This window comes from Abramis brama (genome assembly GCF_963993115.1).
Source record: "Abramis brama genome assembly, chromosome: 5".
Taxonomy (NCBI): domain Eukaryota; kingdom Metazoa; phylum Chordata; class Actinopteri; order Cypriniformes; family Leuciscidae; genus Abramis; species Abramis brama.
The window spans coordinates 24,230,044-24,247,944 of NC_139967.1; the positions used below are offsets into that span (position 1 = coordinate 24,230,044).

At 38.3% G+C, this 17,901-nt stretch overlaps 1 protein-coding gene across 7 annotated transcripts in view; it reads left to right on the top strand.

Annotated features, from left to right (window-relative positions):
• sptbn2 (spectrin, beta, non-erythrocytic 2) overlaps positions 1-16,585 on the top strand; it is an 86,511-nt gene extending 69,926 nt beyond the window's left edge. For 3 of the 7 annotated variants that reach the window (XM_084113634.1, XM_084113632.1, XM_084113635.1), the window contains 26 exons: positions 83-220; positions 414-633; positions 729-1,082; positions 1,720-1,902; positions 2,091-2,293; positions 3,204-3,294; positions 5,003-5,149; positions 5,473-5,736; positions 5,968-6,192; positions 7,078-7,167; positions 7,285-7,578; positions 7,923-8,053; positions 8,142-8,346; positions 8,940-9,317; positions 9,431-9,675; positions 10,314-10,452; positions 10,569-10,653; positions 10,845-11,041; positions 11,152-11,267; positions 12,649-12,724; positions 13,147-13,260; positions 13,954-13,980; positions 14,981-15,162; positions 15,261-15,434; positions 15,538-15,580; positions 15,660-16,585. In XM_084113634.1, coding sequence (XP_083969760.1) covers positions 83-220; positions 414-633; positions 729-1,082; positions 1,720-1,902; positions 2,091-2,293; positions 3,204-3,294; positions 5,003-5,149; positions 5,473-5,736; positions 5,968-6,192; positions 7,078-7,167; positions 7,285-7,578; positions 7,923-8,053; positions 8,142-8,346; positions 8,940-9,317; positions 9,431-9,675; positions 10,314-10,452; positions 10,569-10,653; positions 10,845-11,041; positions 11,152-11,267; positions 12,649-12,724; positions 13,147-13,260; positions 13,954-13,980; positions 14,981-15,162; positions 15,261-15,434; positions 15,538-15,580; positions 15,660-15,869 — 4,531 coding nt within the window. In that variant the 3' untranslated portion in view covers positions 15,870-16,585. The remainder of the gene's footprint in view (positions 1-82; positions 221-413; positions 634-728; positions 1,083-1,719; positions 1,903-2,090; positions 2,294-3,203; positions 3,295-5,002; positions 5,150-5,472; positions 5,737-5,967; positions 6,193-7,077; positions 7,168-7,284; positions 7,579-7,922; positions 8,054-8,141; positions 8,347-8,939; positions 9,318-9,430; positions 9,676-10,313; positions 10,453-10,568; positions 10,654-10,844; positions 11,042-11,151; positions 11,268-12,648; positions 12,725-13,146; positions 13,261-13,953; positions 13,981-14,980; positions 15,163-15,260; positions 15,435-15,537; positions 15,581-15,659) is intronic. The other 4 variants (XM_084113633.1, XM_084113636.1, XM_084113637.1 and 1 more) reach the window with 2 other exon arrangements.
• The last annotated feature ends 1,316 nt before the right edge of the window (positions 16,586-17,901 follow it).

The window sequence follows — 17,901 nt, forward strand, 5'->3', positions numbered from 1 at the left end:
ACAATGATCCTTGTGTAAGTTTTAATTATTAAACTTAATGAAATGGCATATATTGGTGTAATATGGTTTGTTTTGACTGAAGGTTTGAAACTCTGGAGCCAGAGATGAACACACTGGGCGCTCGCATTTCTGATGTCAATCAAGTGGCCCAACAGCTGCTTGGATCAGACAACCGCAACAAAGAGCAGATTGACCAAACGCAAAACCAACTCAATAACAGGTACAGTCACCAACACAAAGAGCAGATTGACCACACCCAGATTTATCTAGTTATATAGTTGACAAAACTATAACAAAGGAGAGATTAACAGCACACAGTACCAACTTAACACAAGCATACACACAGAAAAGGTTCATAAAGTTAGATGATCAGAAATGACCTCACACTTCTCCTCCTTCATCCTCCTCTGAAGGTGGTCTGATTTCCAGAGTCTGGCCAACCAGCGTAAACAAGCTCTGGAATCTGCACTGAATATCCAGAACTATCATCTAGAGTGTAATGAGATCAAGAGCTGGATGAAGGAGAAGACCAAAGTCATTGAGTCCACACAGAGCCTTGGAAACGACCTGGCTGGGGTCATGGCCCTGCAGCGCAAGCTCACTGGTATGGAGAGAGACCTGGAGGCTATACAGGTAAAAAAAAAAAACACACATCATTATATCTAATACAACCAGACAGAAATTGTAGCTTTTATACTTACTCGTTCTCTTCTCGTTGTCTTCCACAGGGTAAGTTGGATGATATGCGCTCTGAGGCCGAGAAGTTGGCGTCCGAGCATCCTGAGCAGGAGGAGGAGATCAAGGGTCGACTGGCTGAAATCCAGGACGTGTGGGAGGAGCTTCGAGCCACCATGAAGCGGCGTGAGGAGTCTTTAGGCGAAGCCTCCAAGCTTCAGGGCTTCCTCAGAGATCTTGATGACTTCCAGGCCTGGCTGTCTCGTACACAGACCACCGTGGCATCCGAGGACACGCCCACCTCTCTGGCCGAAGCGGAGCGTCTATTGGGACAACATGAGGCCATAAAGAATGAAGTAGATAATTACAGGGAAGATTATGAGAAGATGAGAGCTACTGGAGCTGAGGTCAGTTAGTGTAAACGTGGAAAAAAAGAAAAACCTTCATTGCTATACAATACTGTTTGGGGTTGGCAAGATTCTTTTTTTTAATGTGTTATAAAGAAGACTCTTCTGCTGACTAAGGCTGTGTTATTTGATCAGAATATAGTAAAGCTGTAATATTGTCAAATATTATTACAATTTAAAATAACTTTTCTATTTTAATATATTTTAAATTGTAATTTATTCCTGTGATGGCAAAGCTGATTTTTCAGCATCATTACTCCAGTCTTCAGTGTCACACGATCCTTCAGAAATCTAATATGCCGATTTGCTGCTCATGAACAATTTCTTATATTAATGTTAAAACAGTTATATTTTTGTAGTACATTTTTCAGGATTCTTTGATGAATTGAGTTAAAAAGAACAGCATTTATTTGAAAAAGAAATTTAATAACGATGTGATTAAATTAAGTGATTAATTTATCCTTGATGAATAAAATTGATTTATTTTTCTTTCAAAGAAAACAAAAATCTTACTGACCCCAAACTTTTTACCAGAAGTATATATTTTACTGAAATTTGACAAATACCTGAAAATAGTTGTTGTAAAGATAATTAAAGCAAATTATCTTTGTATCAATTTGTGATTGTGTGTGTTTAGGTAACTCAGGGACAGACTGATGCCCAGTACATGTTCTTAGCCCAGCGACTGCAAGCATTGGACACCGGATGGCACGAGTTGAGAAGAATGTGGGAGAGCCGCCACTGTGTCCTTGCCCAGGCCTTCGATTTCCAAACCTTGCTACGAGATACAAAACAGGCAGAGGGCTTCCTCAATAGCCAGGTGTGTGAATGCTATACTGCTTGTATTTTTGGTATTGCACAACTAAATACTGTACATTTAAAACATTCCATATCTTTCCAGTGGAAAGACACAATTTTATTTGAATAATCTGCAAATAAGGACTCCTGATTGGTGGGTGAAAACTTAATGAAAGCTAATAACCCAGTCTCTTTTCTCTTTGCCCACAGGAATATGTTCTGTCACACACAGAGATGCCCTCCAGCCTGCAAGGGGCTGTGGAGGCCATCAAGAAACACGAGGATTTCCTTACTACCATGGAGGCCAGTGAAGAAAAGATCAATGGTGTGGTCGAGTCTGGACGGAGACTCGTATCTGACGGCAACACCTATGCAGACAAGATCCAAGAGAAGACAGACTCCATTCAGGAGAGGTGAGCAGAAACTGAATAAATGAAAAGAAGACATGATTAGGAGATCAGTGTGACCAAAATCATCATGTTATGAGTATTTTTAATTAAGTAATTGAATCACTGTAATAGTACAACAATGCCGCAATATAGCTATTTTCCCATAAATTTAACATACATTTGTTATATAAACTTACACAGGTTTTGCACCAGTAAGATATATTTGTTAAAGAAATTAACACTTATCAGCAAGGAAGCATTAAATTGATCAAAAGTGACAGTAAATAAATGTATAATGATACAAAAGATTTCTATTTCTAATAAATGCTATACTTTTGAATTTTTTGTTCATCAAAGAATATTGAGTATTTGAATGAAAAAATATAAATAATCATTTTTCCACAAAAATATTAAGCAGCACAACGGTTTTTAACATTGAGAATTAGAAATGTTTCCTGAGCAGCAATTCAGCATATCAGAGTGATTTCTGAAGGATCATGTGGCACTGAAGACTGGCGTAATGATGCTGTAAATTCAGCTTTGCCATCACAGGAATAAATTATATTTTATATATTAAAATATATTAAAATAGAAAACAGAAAAAATCTAATATTTTAGATTTGTAATAATATTTCACAATATCTTTGTTTTAACTGTAATTTTTTATCAAATAAACGCATCCTTGGTGAGCATAAGAGACTTCTTTCAAAAACATTAAAAAAATTTAAATATTGAGTGCATACTGCAAAAAATACTTAAGAGTACTTAAGAAGCTGTGCTATATTGGAAATATATTATAGCCGTGCCGTATTCATCTCTGTGGATCCTGGCAATGGTGTGCCTTAAATACATGCCCAGCCCTCAACAAGCCCATTATGTCCAGTCCAGATAACATCATGTTTTTCATCTCATGTTCCTTCTCGATTTCCTTCAGACACCAAAAGAACAAACAAGCTGCAAATGAGTTGCTGGCTAAACTGAAGGATAACAGAGAGCTGCAGCACTTCCTTCAGGATGGACAAGAGGTAATAATACAAAATACAGAGCAATTATTATAAGACAAAGTCCATTTAGAAAGATAACACATTCTCATATTAACTACACCAGTGAACCACAGCACATCCTACAGGATGAATCCAATGGTGCCACGTTCAAGCCTTCGTGGGATTAATAATGCCGCATTTACATTGCATAGTTCAAGTGACCCAATTCCAATTTTTTCCTCCCATGAGGCACAGATTGGATACGACCCACGAACGTGTAAGCAGGAAAAAATAGTATGGATTCTGATATCCACAGATCGGTTTCAGGCCTCATTCAAATGTGGAAATAAATCTGAAATGAATCGGATACGTGCATTTGCGTCTGCCGTGGAAGAGGACAGATTGGATATTCTCCTGTAAATGCGAGTCGTACATCATTGAAAAAAGTGACTTTAAAACATTTCGCGGTACAGATATATCTATAACAAATTAAACATCTCTAGTTAACTAGCAGAGTATACATTTCATTTGTTTGTGTTAAATAAGAGGCGATCTGGTGCTGAAATACTTTTGAAATCATCCTGAGTGACGACGGCTCATGCACAGACGTACAGACGCTTCAGTCCCATTGTGGTGATACTCTATTCGTTCCAGTGAAATCACAAAATAAAATGCATACAAACTAGGGGTGTAACGATACCCTCATGTTACGATCCGATACATATCAGGATAACTGATCTCACAATACTATATTATTGCGATACTCCAAGACATATGATAAAAGGTTAACAATTTTCTTTACTGTTAATTAAAATGCTAAATTTGGTAGTAGATTGTGGGTGTAAATGAATAGGCTTGGACTTGGTGCTGGTAATCCAATGCACAGGACAGCGGTGACACCAGAGTAAAAAATATTCATGATTCTGAAGCTGAAAACAGAATTATTTTAGACAAATATGCTTACACTCTGTCACTGACTAGATCTATTTAAAATAATGTAGGCCACTTTTTACTGGTAACATAAGACATTTGGCATTTTCAGGACCTACATATATGTCCCCATTGCATTATTATACATTATATTCAACATTATATATAGTAGTTTAATGTAGTACTGACACTAAAACTCTAAACTCTAAACTAAACTTGAAATTTTTCCTCACACAGAATTTTTTTTTGGGTGAACTATACACAATACATATTGTCACTATCCACGATACATATTGTTGCATTTTTGTATTGCGATATATTGAGACACGGTATATTGTTACATCCCTAATACAAACATGTCCCTGCTCTTGATATACAATCTCTGATGGAACACATTTGGTTTTATTGAGGACAAAAAAAACCTATACGAGGTCAGATTCGAACCCAGAACTTCTAACACGCTTAACAAATGTTCTACCAGGAGACCATTAGTAAACACTAACTTTTATAGCGGATCTGTGTACATAATCACTGTCTTGAATAATTTGTGCTATATAATGATTTTGATAGGCTATAAGGATGAAACTATTGCATTAAAAATGTTTCTATGAATTCCATGTCAATAAATTAAACTCAATGTACTATTCAAATTGATTTCTTGATATCATAATGTTGTTGTCTTTGTTCGTTTCTTAAATCTTAAAGAAGATTTAAGCAGGTCTTAAAAAAAAATCGGATATAGTAAAAAAATCGGAATTGGGCATCAAGACCTGCAGTGTAAATGGGGCCTAAGTCTTCTTTTCCCTCCCCGTCTCTGTAGCTGACTTTGTGGATAAATGAGAAGATGTTGACGGCTCAGGACATGTCCTATGATGAGGCCAGAAACCTCCACAGCAAGTGGCAGAAGCACCAGGCCTTCATGGCTGAGCTGGCCTCCAATAAAGACTGGCTGGACAAGATTGACAAGGTATGTTCCCATCATCTCCCAGTGCATTTAGATATCTTATGTACCTCTCAACCAATAAAAAAAATTTGAAATTGTAATTTCCAGGCCTGTAAATGTAATGAAAATGTATAACAATTCTAAAAAGTCATAGAAATGCTCATCTCTAAAATAAATTATTTGCTAGGAATTGCTCCTTTATGTGGAAAGTCTGGAAATATGGAAATTCATTCATCAAATAGCTTCATCAGGGCCATACTAAATAAAGAAAAAACAAGGAATGTAAAACATATAAGCAGAGGTCAGAATAGCTACAATGATTACCTGTCTCTTTCTTGTTCTCGCAGGAGGGTCAGGTGTTAGTGAAGGAGAAGCCGGAGCTGGAGCAGACTGTATCAGAGACTCTGAGCAGCCTGCAGAAGCAGTGGGAGGAGTTGGAGAGCACCACTCAAGCCAAAGCTCAGTGTCTGTTCGACGCTAACCGAGCTGAGCTTTTCACGCAGAGCTGTTCAGCGCTGGACTCCTGGCTCCAGAACATCTCCTCTCAACTGCAGAGCGATGAATTTGGAAAAGATCTCACAAGTGTCAACATCCTGCTCAAGAAACACCAGGTAAATCCAAGGTCAAGAAAGATCACAACTCCTGATACTCTCAGATCACCTTTGTATGAAATTAAACTGTCCTGTAGTCCGTGGGACAGAACATTTGGATGGGCAGTCATTCTCTCTGGAAACACTACCAAAAATGTGGAGAAAAAAAGTGTTCTGTGTAAGTGTAAGCTTTCAACCTTATGACCCCTTATGTGACCCTGTACTTTGTGTGTGTGTGTGTGTGTGTGTCAGATGCTGGAGCATCAGATGGAGGTGCGGGAGAAAGAGGTCCAGTCTCTGCAGTCACAGGCTCTGGCCTTGGCCCAAGAAGAATCTGGGACCGTGGAGGTGGATGGTCAGCAGAGAAGGGTGACAGACAGCTTTGCTCAGCTGCAGGACCCTCTAAAACAGCGGAGACAGCATCTTCTTGCTTCAAAAGAAGCTCATCAGTTCAACAGAGACCTTGAGGATGAGATTGTGAGTCATAAGCAAGATCCGCTACACTGTAAAAACAAACAAAAAAAAACAGTACATTTGACAAGAAAATACTTTCAATCTTTTTTCTTGAAAAATTCACCTTTAATTCAATGTTGCTTTATTTCTTTTTAATTTTTTGTGAAAATTACTAGCAATTTTTGAGTGAAAATAGTTTCAAAGTACCCTACCGTTCATCAGTAATTTTCTTTTTTCAAAATAAATTAATACTTTTATTCAGCAAAGGAGGATTAAATTAGTCAAAAGTGACTGTAAAGACATTTATAGAACTTTCTATCCATCAAAGAATCCTGGAAAAAAAAAGTGTATCACAGTTTTCACAAAAATATTAAACAAGAAAACTGTTTTCAACATTCATAATAATGAGAAATGTTTCTTTAGCAGCAAATCAGCATTTGAGAATGATTTCTGAAGGATAATGTGACAGTGAAGACTGGAGTAATGATGCTGAAAATTCAGCTTTGATCACAGAAAACAGTTATTTTAAATTGTAATAATATTTCATAATATTGTTATTTTTACTGTATTTTTGATCAATTAATTGCAGCCTGGGTGCGCATAAGAGTCTTCTTTCAAAAACATAAACAAATCTTACCAACCTTAAAGGGATAGTTCACCCAAAAATAAAAATTTTCATTAATTACTTTCCTTAATCTTCATTAATGACTTTTATTAATCTTCGGAACACAAATTGAAGGGTGATTAAATGGTGACAGAATTGTAATTTTTTGGGTGAACTGTCCCTTTTGAACTTTTGAACAGTAGTGTAAATAGTGTAGTGTAAAATTTACTTTTTGGTATACTCATACATGCACGCAATATTCATTTGGAAAAGTTTTGAGTAATTTTTTGTGTTTTTGTCTAAAGTTATGGGTGAAGGAAAGGATGCCCCTTGCCACTTCAACAGACCATGGTAAAGATCTGCCCAGTGTTCAGTTGCTCATCAAAAAGAATCAGGTAATCGATTGCTCAATCAATGTTTTGAAGTTATACAAATGTTTTTAATTGTAAGCAGCTAAACATTGTAATGTGTTTTTTTTTTCGCTGTCTGACTGAATTTCCATTATCCTCTAGACTCTGCAGAAGGAGATTCAGGGTCATCAGCCCCGTATCGATGACATACAGGCTCATGGTAGAAACATGTCTCCTGGGAAAGAGTCAGAGATGGACAGGGAGAGGAAAGCTGCTCTTGATGAACGTCTGGCGGAGCTGAGGGAATTGTGGGCCCTTATGATTTCTGAGACAGAGAAGAGAAACATGAGGCTAGCAGAGGCTAACCGAGCACAGCAGTTTTACGCAGATGCTGCGGAGGCTGAGGCCTGGATGGGGGAACAAGAGCTTCATATGATGTCAGAGGAGAAGGCAAAGGTCAGTGAGACTGAACTATGTAGGTGTTATTAACAGCTATTCAAAAGATGCTTGAAAGAATTTTGCACATGGAAGTATAATGAGACATACACTGCCATTCAAAAGCCCCGCATACAATAGACCTCCTTCAGTACTGTTTAAACGCATCCCAGTTTGAGACTGTTTGATCATGAGACCTTTCTTTGAAGAAGCTAAAATGTGAGAGAGTTTGATTAAGTTCAAATTTTTTGTCCCAACAAAATTCTCATATAGTAGTACAGTCATTCTAAGTAATTTGCCAAAGTTCTGTGCTGTTATTGGAGTGTTTATGTATGCATTGTTTAAAGTTTTTATGGTTGTTGTAGGATGAGCAGAGTGCTCTGGTGATGGTGAAGAAACACCAGATTCTGGAGCAGGCTCTAGAGGACTACGCTCAGACCATCCACCAGCTGGCTAATAGCAGCAGAATAATGGTGAACAGCGAACACCCAGAGAGGTGGGGAGTATAAAAGGGTCGGTAGACTGTCAGATAAAGCGTTTGAAGTGAAGTATTGGTATAATCTATTTTCTTTCTCCTCTTGTAGTGAAAGAATCACTCTGAGGCAGGCCCAGGTGGATAAACTGTATGCAGGGTTGAAGGATCTGGCTGAAGAGAGGAGGGGTAAACTGCAGGAGAGACTGAGACTGACCCAGCTGAAGAGAGAGGTGGATGATTTAGAGCAGTGGATCGCTGAGAGAGAGGTCGTCGCCGGGTCTCATGAACTTGGACAAGACTACGAACATGTGACGGTATGAAATCTATTTTTCCCTCCTTGCTTCCTAAATCTTAACTCCTGGAATTGAAAAAGCTTCATTCAGTTTATCTTCAGGTTATATCCATACGGATACATGTGAAAACGCACCTTTTTTTTTTTTCCTCTACGTTTTGACCTTCCATCCACACTGAGACACCAACACTCAGTCTTGTGAAAACTGAGCTTTTTGAAGATGCTCTCTCAAGTAGATACATTTTAAAAGCAGTTTTCGCTTTGTTTTTTACGACCAAATCGAATCAGTAAGTGGTGAGATATTTTGCTAATAAAGTGATTGTGCGAGAAGAATGTTGTGGGAACTTTATTATGTCTGGTTTCTCTGTATCACCTTGGTGAGCTTTTATTACATTTTACGCATGTGCAGTATGACGATTTTTGCGTTTTCTTTAAAAAAATAATAAATTTTTAGTTTGGCGAAAATTGCTTGAAAATGCTAGTGTTGATGGAGCTTTTTCCACTACCTTTTTCAAATGTATCCGGATAAATGTAGATGTAACCTTAAACTTTCTTAGAAGATTATACAGTGGGATTGCCATCTATAATTCTGCATGTTCTCTCTCGACCCTTCAGATGTTGCGTGATAAGTTCCGGGAATTTGCGCGGGACACCAGCACAATTGGCCAGGAGCGTGTGGATGCAGTGAACGCTCAGGCAGATGAACTTATCGAGTCAGGTCATCCAGAAAACGCCAGCGTAGCTGAGTGGAAGGATGGGCTCAATGAGGCTTGGGCCGACCTGCTGGAGCTCATCGACACGCGCACACAGATGCTGGCCGCCTCGTACGAGCTGCACCGCTTCCATCAGGATGCCCGGGAAGCTCTTGGGCTCATAAGGGAGAAGAAGGAGACACTAGCTGGAGCCGAACTCGGACGGGACCTGAACACTGTCCAGCACTTGCTTAGACAGCATACGGCCTATGAGCATGATGTGCAGGCACTCAGTGGACAGGTTAGAACCTTCCTTTAACCTTTTCCCATATATGCTCTACATTTTCTGATGGCTTGATTTTGACGGTTTATGTGTCTAAAGGTTAAACATCATTCTTTGTCCCTTCATTGCAGGTCTCTCAGGTGCAGGATGATGCTGCACGTCTGCAGAAAGCGTACGCCGGAGAGAAAGCTGATGATATCCATCGCCATGAGTGTGCGGTCACAGAGGCCTGGGAGGGGCTTCAATCTGCCACTCAAGCCAGACGGCTGCTCCTGCTGGACACTGTGGAGAAGTTCAGACACTTAAACATGGTCAGAGACCTCATGTTGTGGATGGAGGGAATCAACCTACAGATCCAGTCACATGACAGTCCGAGGTACATGCAAACCATTCACATTGTGAAGTCTAAATCAAACATACACTACCGTTCAAAAGTTTGGGGTCGGTACGATTTCTTAATGTTTTTGAACGAAGTCTCTTATGGTCACCAAGGCGGCATTTATTTGATCAAACAGTTTTGTGAAATATTGTTACAAATTTAAAATAACTGTTTTATATTTTAATATATTTATAACATAATATGGCAAATCTGAAATCATTCTAATATGATGATTTGGTGCTCAAGAAACATTTATTATTATTATCAATGTTGAAAACAGTTGTGTTGTGGATGCTTGTGGTTTTTTCAGGATTCTTTGATGAATGAAGTTCAGAATAACAGCATTTATTTGAAATATAAAAGGCTTTGTAACATTATTTACATGTCTTTACTGTCACTTTTGATCATTAATACATCATTGCTTAAAGTATTGTTTAATTTTTTTTATTTTTGAATGGTAGGGAATATACACTGATATAGTATACAATTCATACAAGTAATTTAAGTACACAAAATAATATAAAAAGGACTCACAATTGTACACGTACAGTTGTTAGGAATCTGTTTAAAAAGGAATTACATACATGAGTAAGTAAAGAAATGATGAGAGTCATATATGCTCTGTGTTGTTGTAGGGACGTCTCCTCAGCTGGTCTGGTCATCGCCAACCATCAGGACATTAAGTCTGAGATAGACACTAGAGCAGACAGCTTCACTGCTTGCAGTGAAATGGGACGGACCCTCACCAATAACAACCACTATGCTTCAGATGAGGTTTGTCCACACCACATACACACAAATGAACATGTACATTCACATATTAATCACTGCAAGGAAACCCACATGCACCCACTCACACTCTGAGGTAATTGGATGTCTGTGATTTCTAGATTCAAGAGAAATTGGATCAGCTTCAGGCCAAACGCACTGAAATTAATCAGAAGTGGCAAGAGAAAATGGACCACTTACAGCTCGGTGAGAATGTGGGAGGAAGCTTGTTTCTGTGGCTCGTAGCATGCTAAAGAGATTTGCATCTAAGGGGGCAGTTTTGATGCATATTTTTTTTAATATTTTTTCTAATTATGATATTGTTTGACCATATGGCATCCTTGCATTCATGTGATATCTCATACTCTGTTATTCCTCTGCTTCTGTGTGTATGTCAGTTCTGGAAGTGTTACAGTTCAGTAGGGATGCGTCTATGGCCGAATCGTGGCTGGCTGGACAGGAGCCGCTGGTCAGGGCAGCAGAATTGGGCTCTAACGTAGACGAGGTTGAGAGTCTTATCAAACGCCACGAAGCCTTTGAAAAACTGGCAGCAGGCTGGGAAGATCGTTTCACACAGCTAGAGAAGCTCACCACGGTTTGTTAACTACACACCTACACCTATAAAAGTGCAGGATTTGTAATGATAATGCTATTTATTGCATCCTCCTTTACATGTTCTCACTTTCTCATGTTATTCTCTGTCAGCTGGAAGAACAGGAAATTCAAAGAAAAAGGGAAGAGGAAGAGAGAGCCCGACGACCACCCACACCTCCCCCCGTGGAGGAAGTAGTACAGTCGGAGATTAACGATTCTGCTGCAAGGTAAGAAATAGACTGTACCATTCTACTCAGCTAGAGGGGTGGTCATTTTTTCCTGTTCGCTTTTTCACTTTTTTTGCTTGTTACTCTTTTCTTTCTTTTTTTTTTTTTTTTTTTTGTAACTGTCAAAAACAAAAAAAAGTAAAAATAGGCTCTGACAGTGAAATAAAAACATTATATTTACACTACCATTCAAAAGTTTGGGGTCAGTAAGACTTTTCCATTTAAAGAAATTAACACTTTTACTCAGCAAGGATGCATTAAATTGATCAGATAGATCGGACGGTCGGACGTTTTTTTACATTGTTATAAGATTTCTATTTAAATAACTGCAGTTCTTTTGAACTTTCTATTAGATAAAGAATCCTGAAAAAAAATGCATCATAGTTTCCAAAAAAATGTTAAGCAGCTCTGAAATAAATGTTTCAACAAATCAGCATATTAGAATAAGTTCTGAAGGATCATGTGATGCTGAAGACTGGAGTAATGATGCTGAAAATGACTGAATAAATTACAATTTAAATATAATTTAAATAGAAAATTGTACAAATATTTTGTACTGTATTTGTGATTTAAAAAAATGCAGCCTTGGGCTATGTTCACACTTAGCGTCTTTTTTCAAACTGCCAGCGTCTGTTCTACATTATAACCCTATGGAGTAAACCGTTTTTTCAAAAAAGTCCTGAGCGCTTTTTTAGACGCCACCGCCGGCGTCTTTTTCTGCAGCTCAGAGCGTCTTTTTAAGTTGAAAAAAGTTCAACTTTTCTGAAAAGAACGCCCTACGTCAAGCGCCTTTTTGACAGCTGACCAATGACAAGCGAGTAGCGAGACCTGTCGTTTCCATAACAACAAGAACAACAAGAAAAAATGAATGTACTTGTATGTTTCCTTCCCCGTATAATGTCGTGCACCCACAAACGTCTTTGTGAACCGACATTCTCCTCCCCGGTAACTTCAAAAGCCAACGCAAGAGCCAACTTTCTCTTTCTCGACATTTTTTTGCATCACACAGCACTAGGCTACTGTTGCAGCTGTTGTTATAGCAACAAAAGACGCGCTCGGCTGCTATTTGTAACCGAACGCTGCCAGCGTTTTTTTTTTGCTAAAAAAACGCCGTTGTCAACTTTTTCTTGTCAAAAAAGATGCTAAGTGTGAACATAGCCTTGGTGAGCATAAGAGACTTCTTTTAAAAACATTAACGAATCTTGCCAACCCCAACATTTTGAACGGTAGTGTAAATATTTATTAGCTTTTTTTTTCTTTTCTTTTTTTTTCCTTCAGGAAAAAAAAGATACTCAAAAAGATACTTCTGGACCATAGTTGTAACTTTCTGTTTTTAATGATGACTTTACACGTTTGCTTTGTATGTTTGCTTCTCTTTAAGGACGAGTCTGGACCAGACTACATTGAACCAGTCAGTATCTGTCAATGGTGTCTACAGTGACCAGGAAACATCACAGGTCAGATATGGTCCACACTGTGCTTGCATTAAATTCTCTATTCATATTGATCCAGTTATGCATTCACTTTCATACATGATCACATCACATGTTAGTATACAGACACAGTTTTAAAATTCATCTCAAGACACACGTCACAGTCCCGTCTCAATTGTGCTGTCTTTTTGTGTGTTCAGTGTCTTTTTCCTTGTTCCTCTCAATTATTCATGTTGATATCAATGTTCTGCTGTAAACTCTCGAGTCTCTTTGAGTGTGGGAGAATGTTGCAACAAAATGTGCGTCTAACAAAACTTTCAGTACGTTTTCATGGTCACACAATGTGGATGTCCTTTTAATTGTCAGAACCATGTTTCAACACAAACAAGTGCTAATTCGAACACTCTCACATGTTAACACATTCTTGTGACGTCTCTTATCTGCAGTCAATATCGGTCTCTGTATCTGAACTCAAGAAAGCCGAACATAAACCAGAGAGTAAACCTCAGTCTAACCCAGTTTCTAAGCCTGTGCCTAAACCCCACAAGGCACAGGAGCGTGTGAGTACTAACCCCGTAGCGCCAGCCTCGCCTGTAGCCGTAGTGTAGCATCGCTGCCCCATCGCTGCTTGCGCTTAACAACCCAGCAGCCTTGCAGCATGATGGCAGCTATACCACACCTGCTAGAAGGCAAAGTCACATCTTTGCTGCTTTCTATTGCTTTCAGTGAATCAGTCTTGTGCTTTTTATGTATGTATTTGGCGACTGTAATTTTGAACTTATGATATTTTTGTCTTGCTTAGGCCTGAGCTTCAACATCAGTGTTTGCGATGCACTTTATCACTTACAAATGTCTATTTTATGATGTTAAAAGGCAGCATTGTTGTTCTGTGGAGTGCTGTTGTGTTACTGTTTGTTGTCAGGGGATCTTAATTTACAGTAGGTCTAGGCCTGGTTTCACAAATAGGGCTCAGATTAAGCCAGGATTACGCCTTAGTTCAATTAGGACATTTAAGTATCTTTTATAAACGTGCCTTGGAAAAAAAACATTACTGGTGTGCATCTTGAGACAAAATTTAAGATATCTCAGTGCAAGTTGCTTTCAGTGAAAGCAACTCAAACATGCATTTTAGTCTGGGACTAGGTTTAAAGCCTTGTCTGTGAAACCAGGGGCTAGTGTTCGGGTACATCACAACAACTAACAACTAATTCCCTACTAATCCAACTGAGACATTGTTTCTTTATTTCCTTCAGTTTCATCGGATTTTACTTTATTCCAAGGCAACTATTTTTCCTAACATTTGTATTTACTCATTTGGCTTAGAATATAAAGTTAGTTTGAGTAACTGACTGTTTTAGGCAGATGTGTCCCAGTGTCTTTGTGGCAGTGTTATTTCATTATTACCCCCAGCTTTTCCATACTGCCCCACGTTTGTCTTTGGTGGAACATGCCTGTGTTGGTGTGTGTGTATGTGGGGTTTTTTGTCTTTGAGTTTGCCTTTCCTTTCCTTTTGTGTGCATGTACATATTGTGCTTATTGAGTTTGAATATTTTGATTCATCTGTTCATTTGGATGATAAAGTATTATCCAGGAATATTAGTTTGTCATTAGTCAGGGATTACACCTCAAAATTCAGTTAGTCACAAAAGAATAACCGTGAGGGTTTAAGTTAATTTATGAGGTTTATGAGAATACTGAGACAGGACATGTTATGAAGGGTCAGTAAGATTTTTTTAAAAGAAATTATTACTTTTATTCAGCAAGGACACAATAAAGTTATTTAAGAGTGACAGTAAAGACTTTTCCGGTGTTACAAAATATTAATATTTCAAATAAATGCTGTCAACATCGAGCACCAAATCAGCATATTATAATGATTTCTGAAGGATCATGTGACACTGAAGACTGGAGTAATGAAAATTTTAAAAATTACATTTCAACGAAAACAGTTATTTTAAATAGTAATAATATTTCACAATATTAATATTTTTTATGTATTTGTGATCAAATAAAATACAGTCTTGGTGAACATAATAGAATTCTTTAAAACAAATCTTATAACCCCAAACGGTAGTGTGAGGGTGTAATATTTTTAATGAACAGTTTAAAGTATTTTTGTCGCCTATTAATATAGCATGTAACTGTGAACAAGTTACATAAAGCCTTTAACGAATAAAAATAGTATTGACCAGAACAATAGTGACCTAATCACTATTTGTCGTAATAGAAACAATGCGTTATTGTAACGTCTACTAACTGTGGCCTGTTCCTGTCAACCAGGGATCAGAATCGGAATCAGTTAACGGTCCGGGCCGTGACAGCGGTCTGGACTCAGCATCACGGCAAGACCCTTCGGCAACACTGCCAGGGCGAGGAGGAGCGGAGGCGGCCACAGAAGCCATGGAGGGCATCCTTTGCAGGAAACATGAAATGGAATCGCTCAACAAAAAAGCAGCCACCAGGTGACACAGGAGGCAGATCAATTATGAAAGAATGATCAGGGGAATCTAATCAGGTTTAATCATGTAAATGGTGTGTTTTCCTATCTGTGCATTTGTAGATCGTGGCAGAATGTGTATTGCGTTTTACGTAAGGGAAGTATGGGCTTCTATAAGGACAACAAGAGTGCCTCTAATGGAATCCCCTACCATGGAGAAGTTCCCATCAGCCTCAACGATGCTGTCTGTGAAGTAGCCCATGACTACAAGAAGAGGAAAAATGTATTTAAACTTAGGTGAGAAAGAGATGAGGGAAGACATTTTCTCAGTAATTATGAAATGCAAGAAAATAAATAAAGTTCTTTGAATGTGACATTATGGTGTTTAATTTTTTTAAAGGCTTGGGGATGGAAAAGAGTTCTTGTTCCAAGCGAAGGATGAGGTAATTTTTGCAAAGGATGAAAAGAGAATGTTTTTATGTCATACTCTTATATTAAGTTTTTTATTGTTTTCTCCCTCAGGCCGAGATGAGTTTATGGATTCGATCGATCCAGTCATCCCTGTTGCCCGGCGAGCGCTCGCCGGGTGGCACACGAGGTCTAAGTCGGGCGATGACCATGCCGCCAATGTCTCCCAGCTCGGGCGAGGCAGGAGGCGTGACCATGCGCAACAAAGACGGCAAAGATAGAGGCGGCGAGAAGCGCTTCAGTTTCTTTGGCAAGAAGAAATAAGCACCAAAATATCCCACAGATCTCCACAGTGAGCCAAGCAAGAGATGGAAGTTTGTCAACACTCAAAAGAAACTGATAAAGTTAGAAAAGGCAAAGAAAACTCGCATGTCACTTTGTGATAGGTTTTTTGGTTTTTCCCTTTATTTTTCTTTTTTTTTATTCATCTCATTTCGCACTTCTTTTGATTTTGTTCAAGCCAAGGGAGTGGCTTCCCTGACCGAGAGCCATCCTGAAAGTTTAGCTCGTACCTTTCAATTTGGATCATTTCCTTTTAACTTTTTCCCTAAACATGATTTTATCTTTGGGTTAGACAGCATTTCCATTCGGTAATGACCAAGAGTGCTATTTTGTCTTTTTTCCCTGATGATTTTTATTTCCTGTCTTAATTTTGACCTCTCACTTTCTTTGTAAAGGACTACCAGTCCTTTTTTCCGATATTATTATACTAAAGATTTTATTGTTATTGCTATTATTAATATTGTTTATTTGCTGTTCCGTTTTTGAGTCGATTTAAAGTAAAATATTTAAAGAAAATGTAAGTATAGTTGGTATGATCTCATGTTCAGAGAGGACAAAGCAGAAAGAAGCCCATAAATCAGAGGGAGAGTTCATGCTGGTCTTTTTCCTTTCATTTTTATTTTTTCTTGATATGACTGTTGAATGCTTTTTTTTGTTTGTTTTTTTAGAGTAGTGTTTTTCAGCTTAAAGGGGGGGGGGGGGGGGGGGGGAAACACTATTTATGATGACTTTATTATATATTTTTTTAAATCTTTCTGTTCTCTCTATCTCATTTCCATTAAGAAACTTTAAGTATGTGTTCTTATTCTGTGGCTTGTTCCTTTAGCTCATCAAGTTCCTTTAACCTCTTTATCTCGTTCTTTTCTTAGACCAGAAAAGTGTTTGTTGTGAAGATTGAAACTGAGGTGTGGTGCTGTGGTTTGGACTTTGGTTTTACAATTGCTCGAAAGCAAACAGACATAACACAAGAATCACTTGCACAAGCCAACATTAAACTCACGTTAAACAAAGAATTTGAGGACAGCATATATTCTTTTTTTTTCCATTTTCTTGTAACTTTGATTTGAATATGTAGTTGACCAAGTTTCCTATCGGAATGTATTCTCAGGCGTCAGTTTTACCATTCACACACCGATGGACACGCACATGCTTTTCTCTCTCCTAACCCTACACTTTAAATACTTTACAGGGATGAACCTCTATTATTGGGATTTGCGTCAGTGATGCTCTTGAGGTTGATGCTGTATTTTTAGGTGTGTGTGTGTGAGCGTGTGTGTGCTATGAAGAGGTTGCTTTCAGGTATATCGGTTGTGAATGTGCTTCAACTCTGAATGAGAAACAAAAATTACTGAGGTATTCTTAATGTGGACCAAATCAACAGTTTTTCCCCCCATGCACGGTGATTGAGATGATCTCTTCCCTTTATTTGTACATCACAAGTTACTATAAATTATCTTCCTTGGAGGAATGTGAAATTTTTACCGCATACTTATATAATTGTAGGTTTTATACTTGCGGTCAAAAAGAGATAACTCTCTTCTGTCCCGTAAGTAGCGTACACAGAGGCAGAATCAATGGCAACCTAGCTGACATGATTTCAGATATACTTTTGCAGTTAAACGCATGATGTCCTGGTGTAACAAGTGTACCCACTGTGGCATGAAAGCAGTATTTTTGTAGGATAAAGACTTTTCAGCCTCATATGATTGTGTGAAAGCTTGCCTTGGTGTGTTAATATTAGCGCAAGGTGTGTTTTTTTTGACGTCATACATTGAAGCCCCTTCCTGTGAGATGTGTGGAGTATTGAGCCATGTCCACTCTTATGTCAATTATCTCTACATTTCCTTTGGAGATGCATTTAAGAGGTCCGCACGAAGACGCAGTAAACTTAAAAGCTGAACTTTTTTTTTTTTTTTTTTTTTTGCTGTGACATTTGATGTGAAGGAAAATGATGCAGACTCTCTACTGAACCCTCAAAAACAGCCTTTTTCAGTGATTGGACAATGTCACCGAA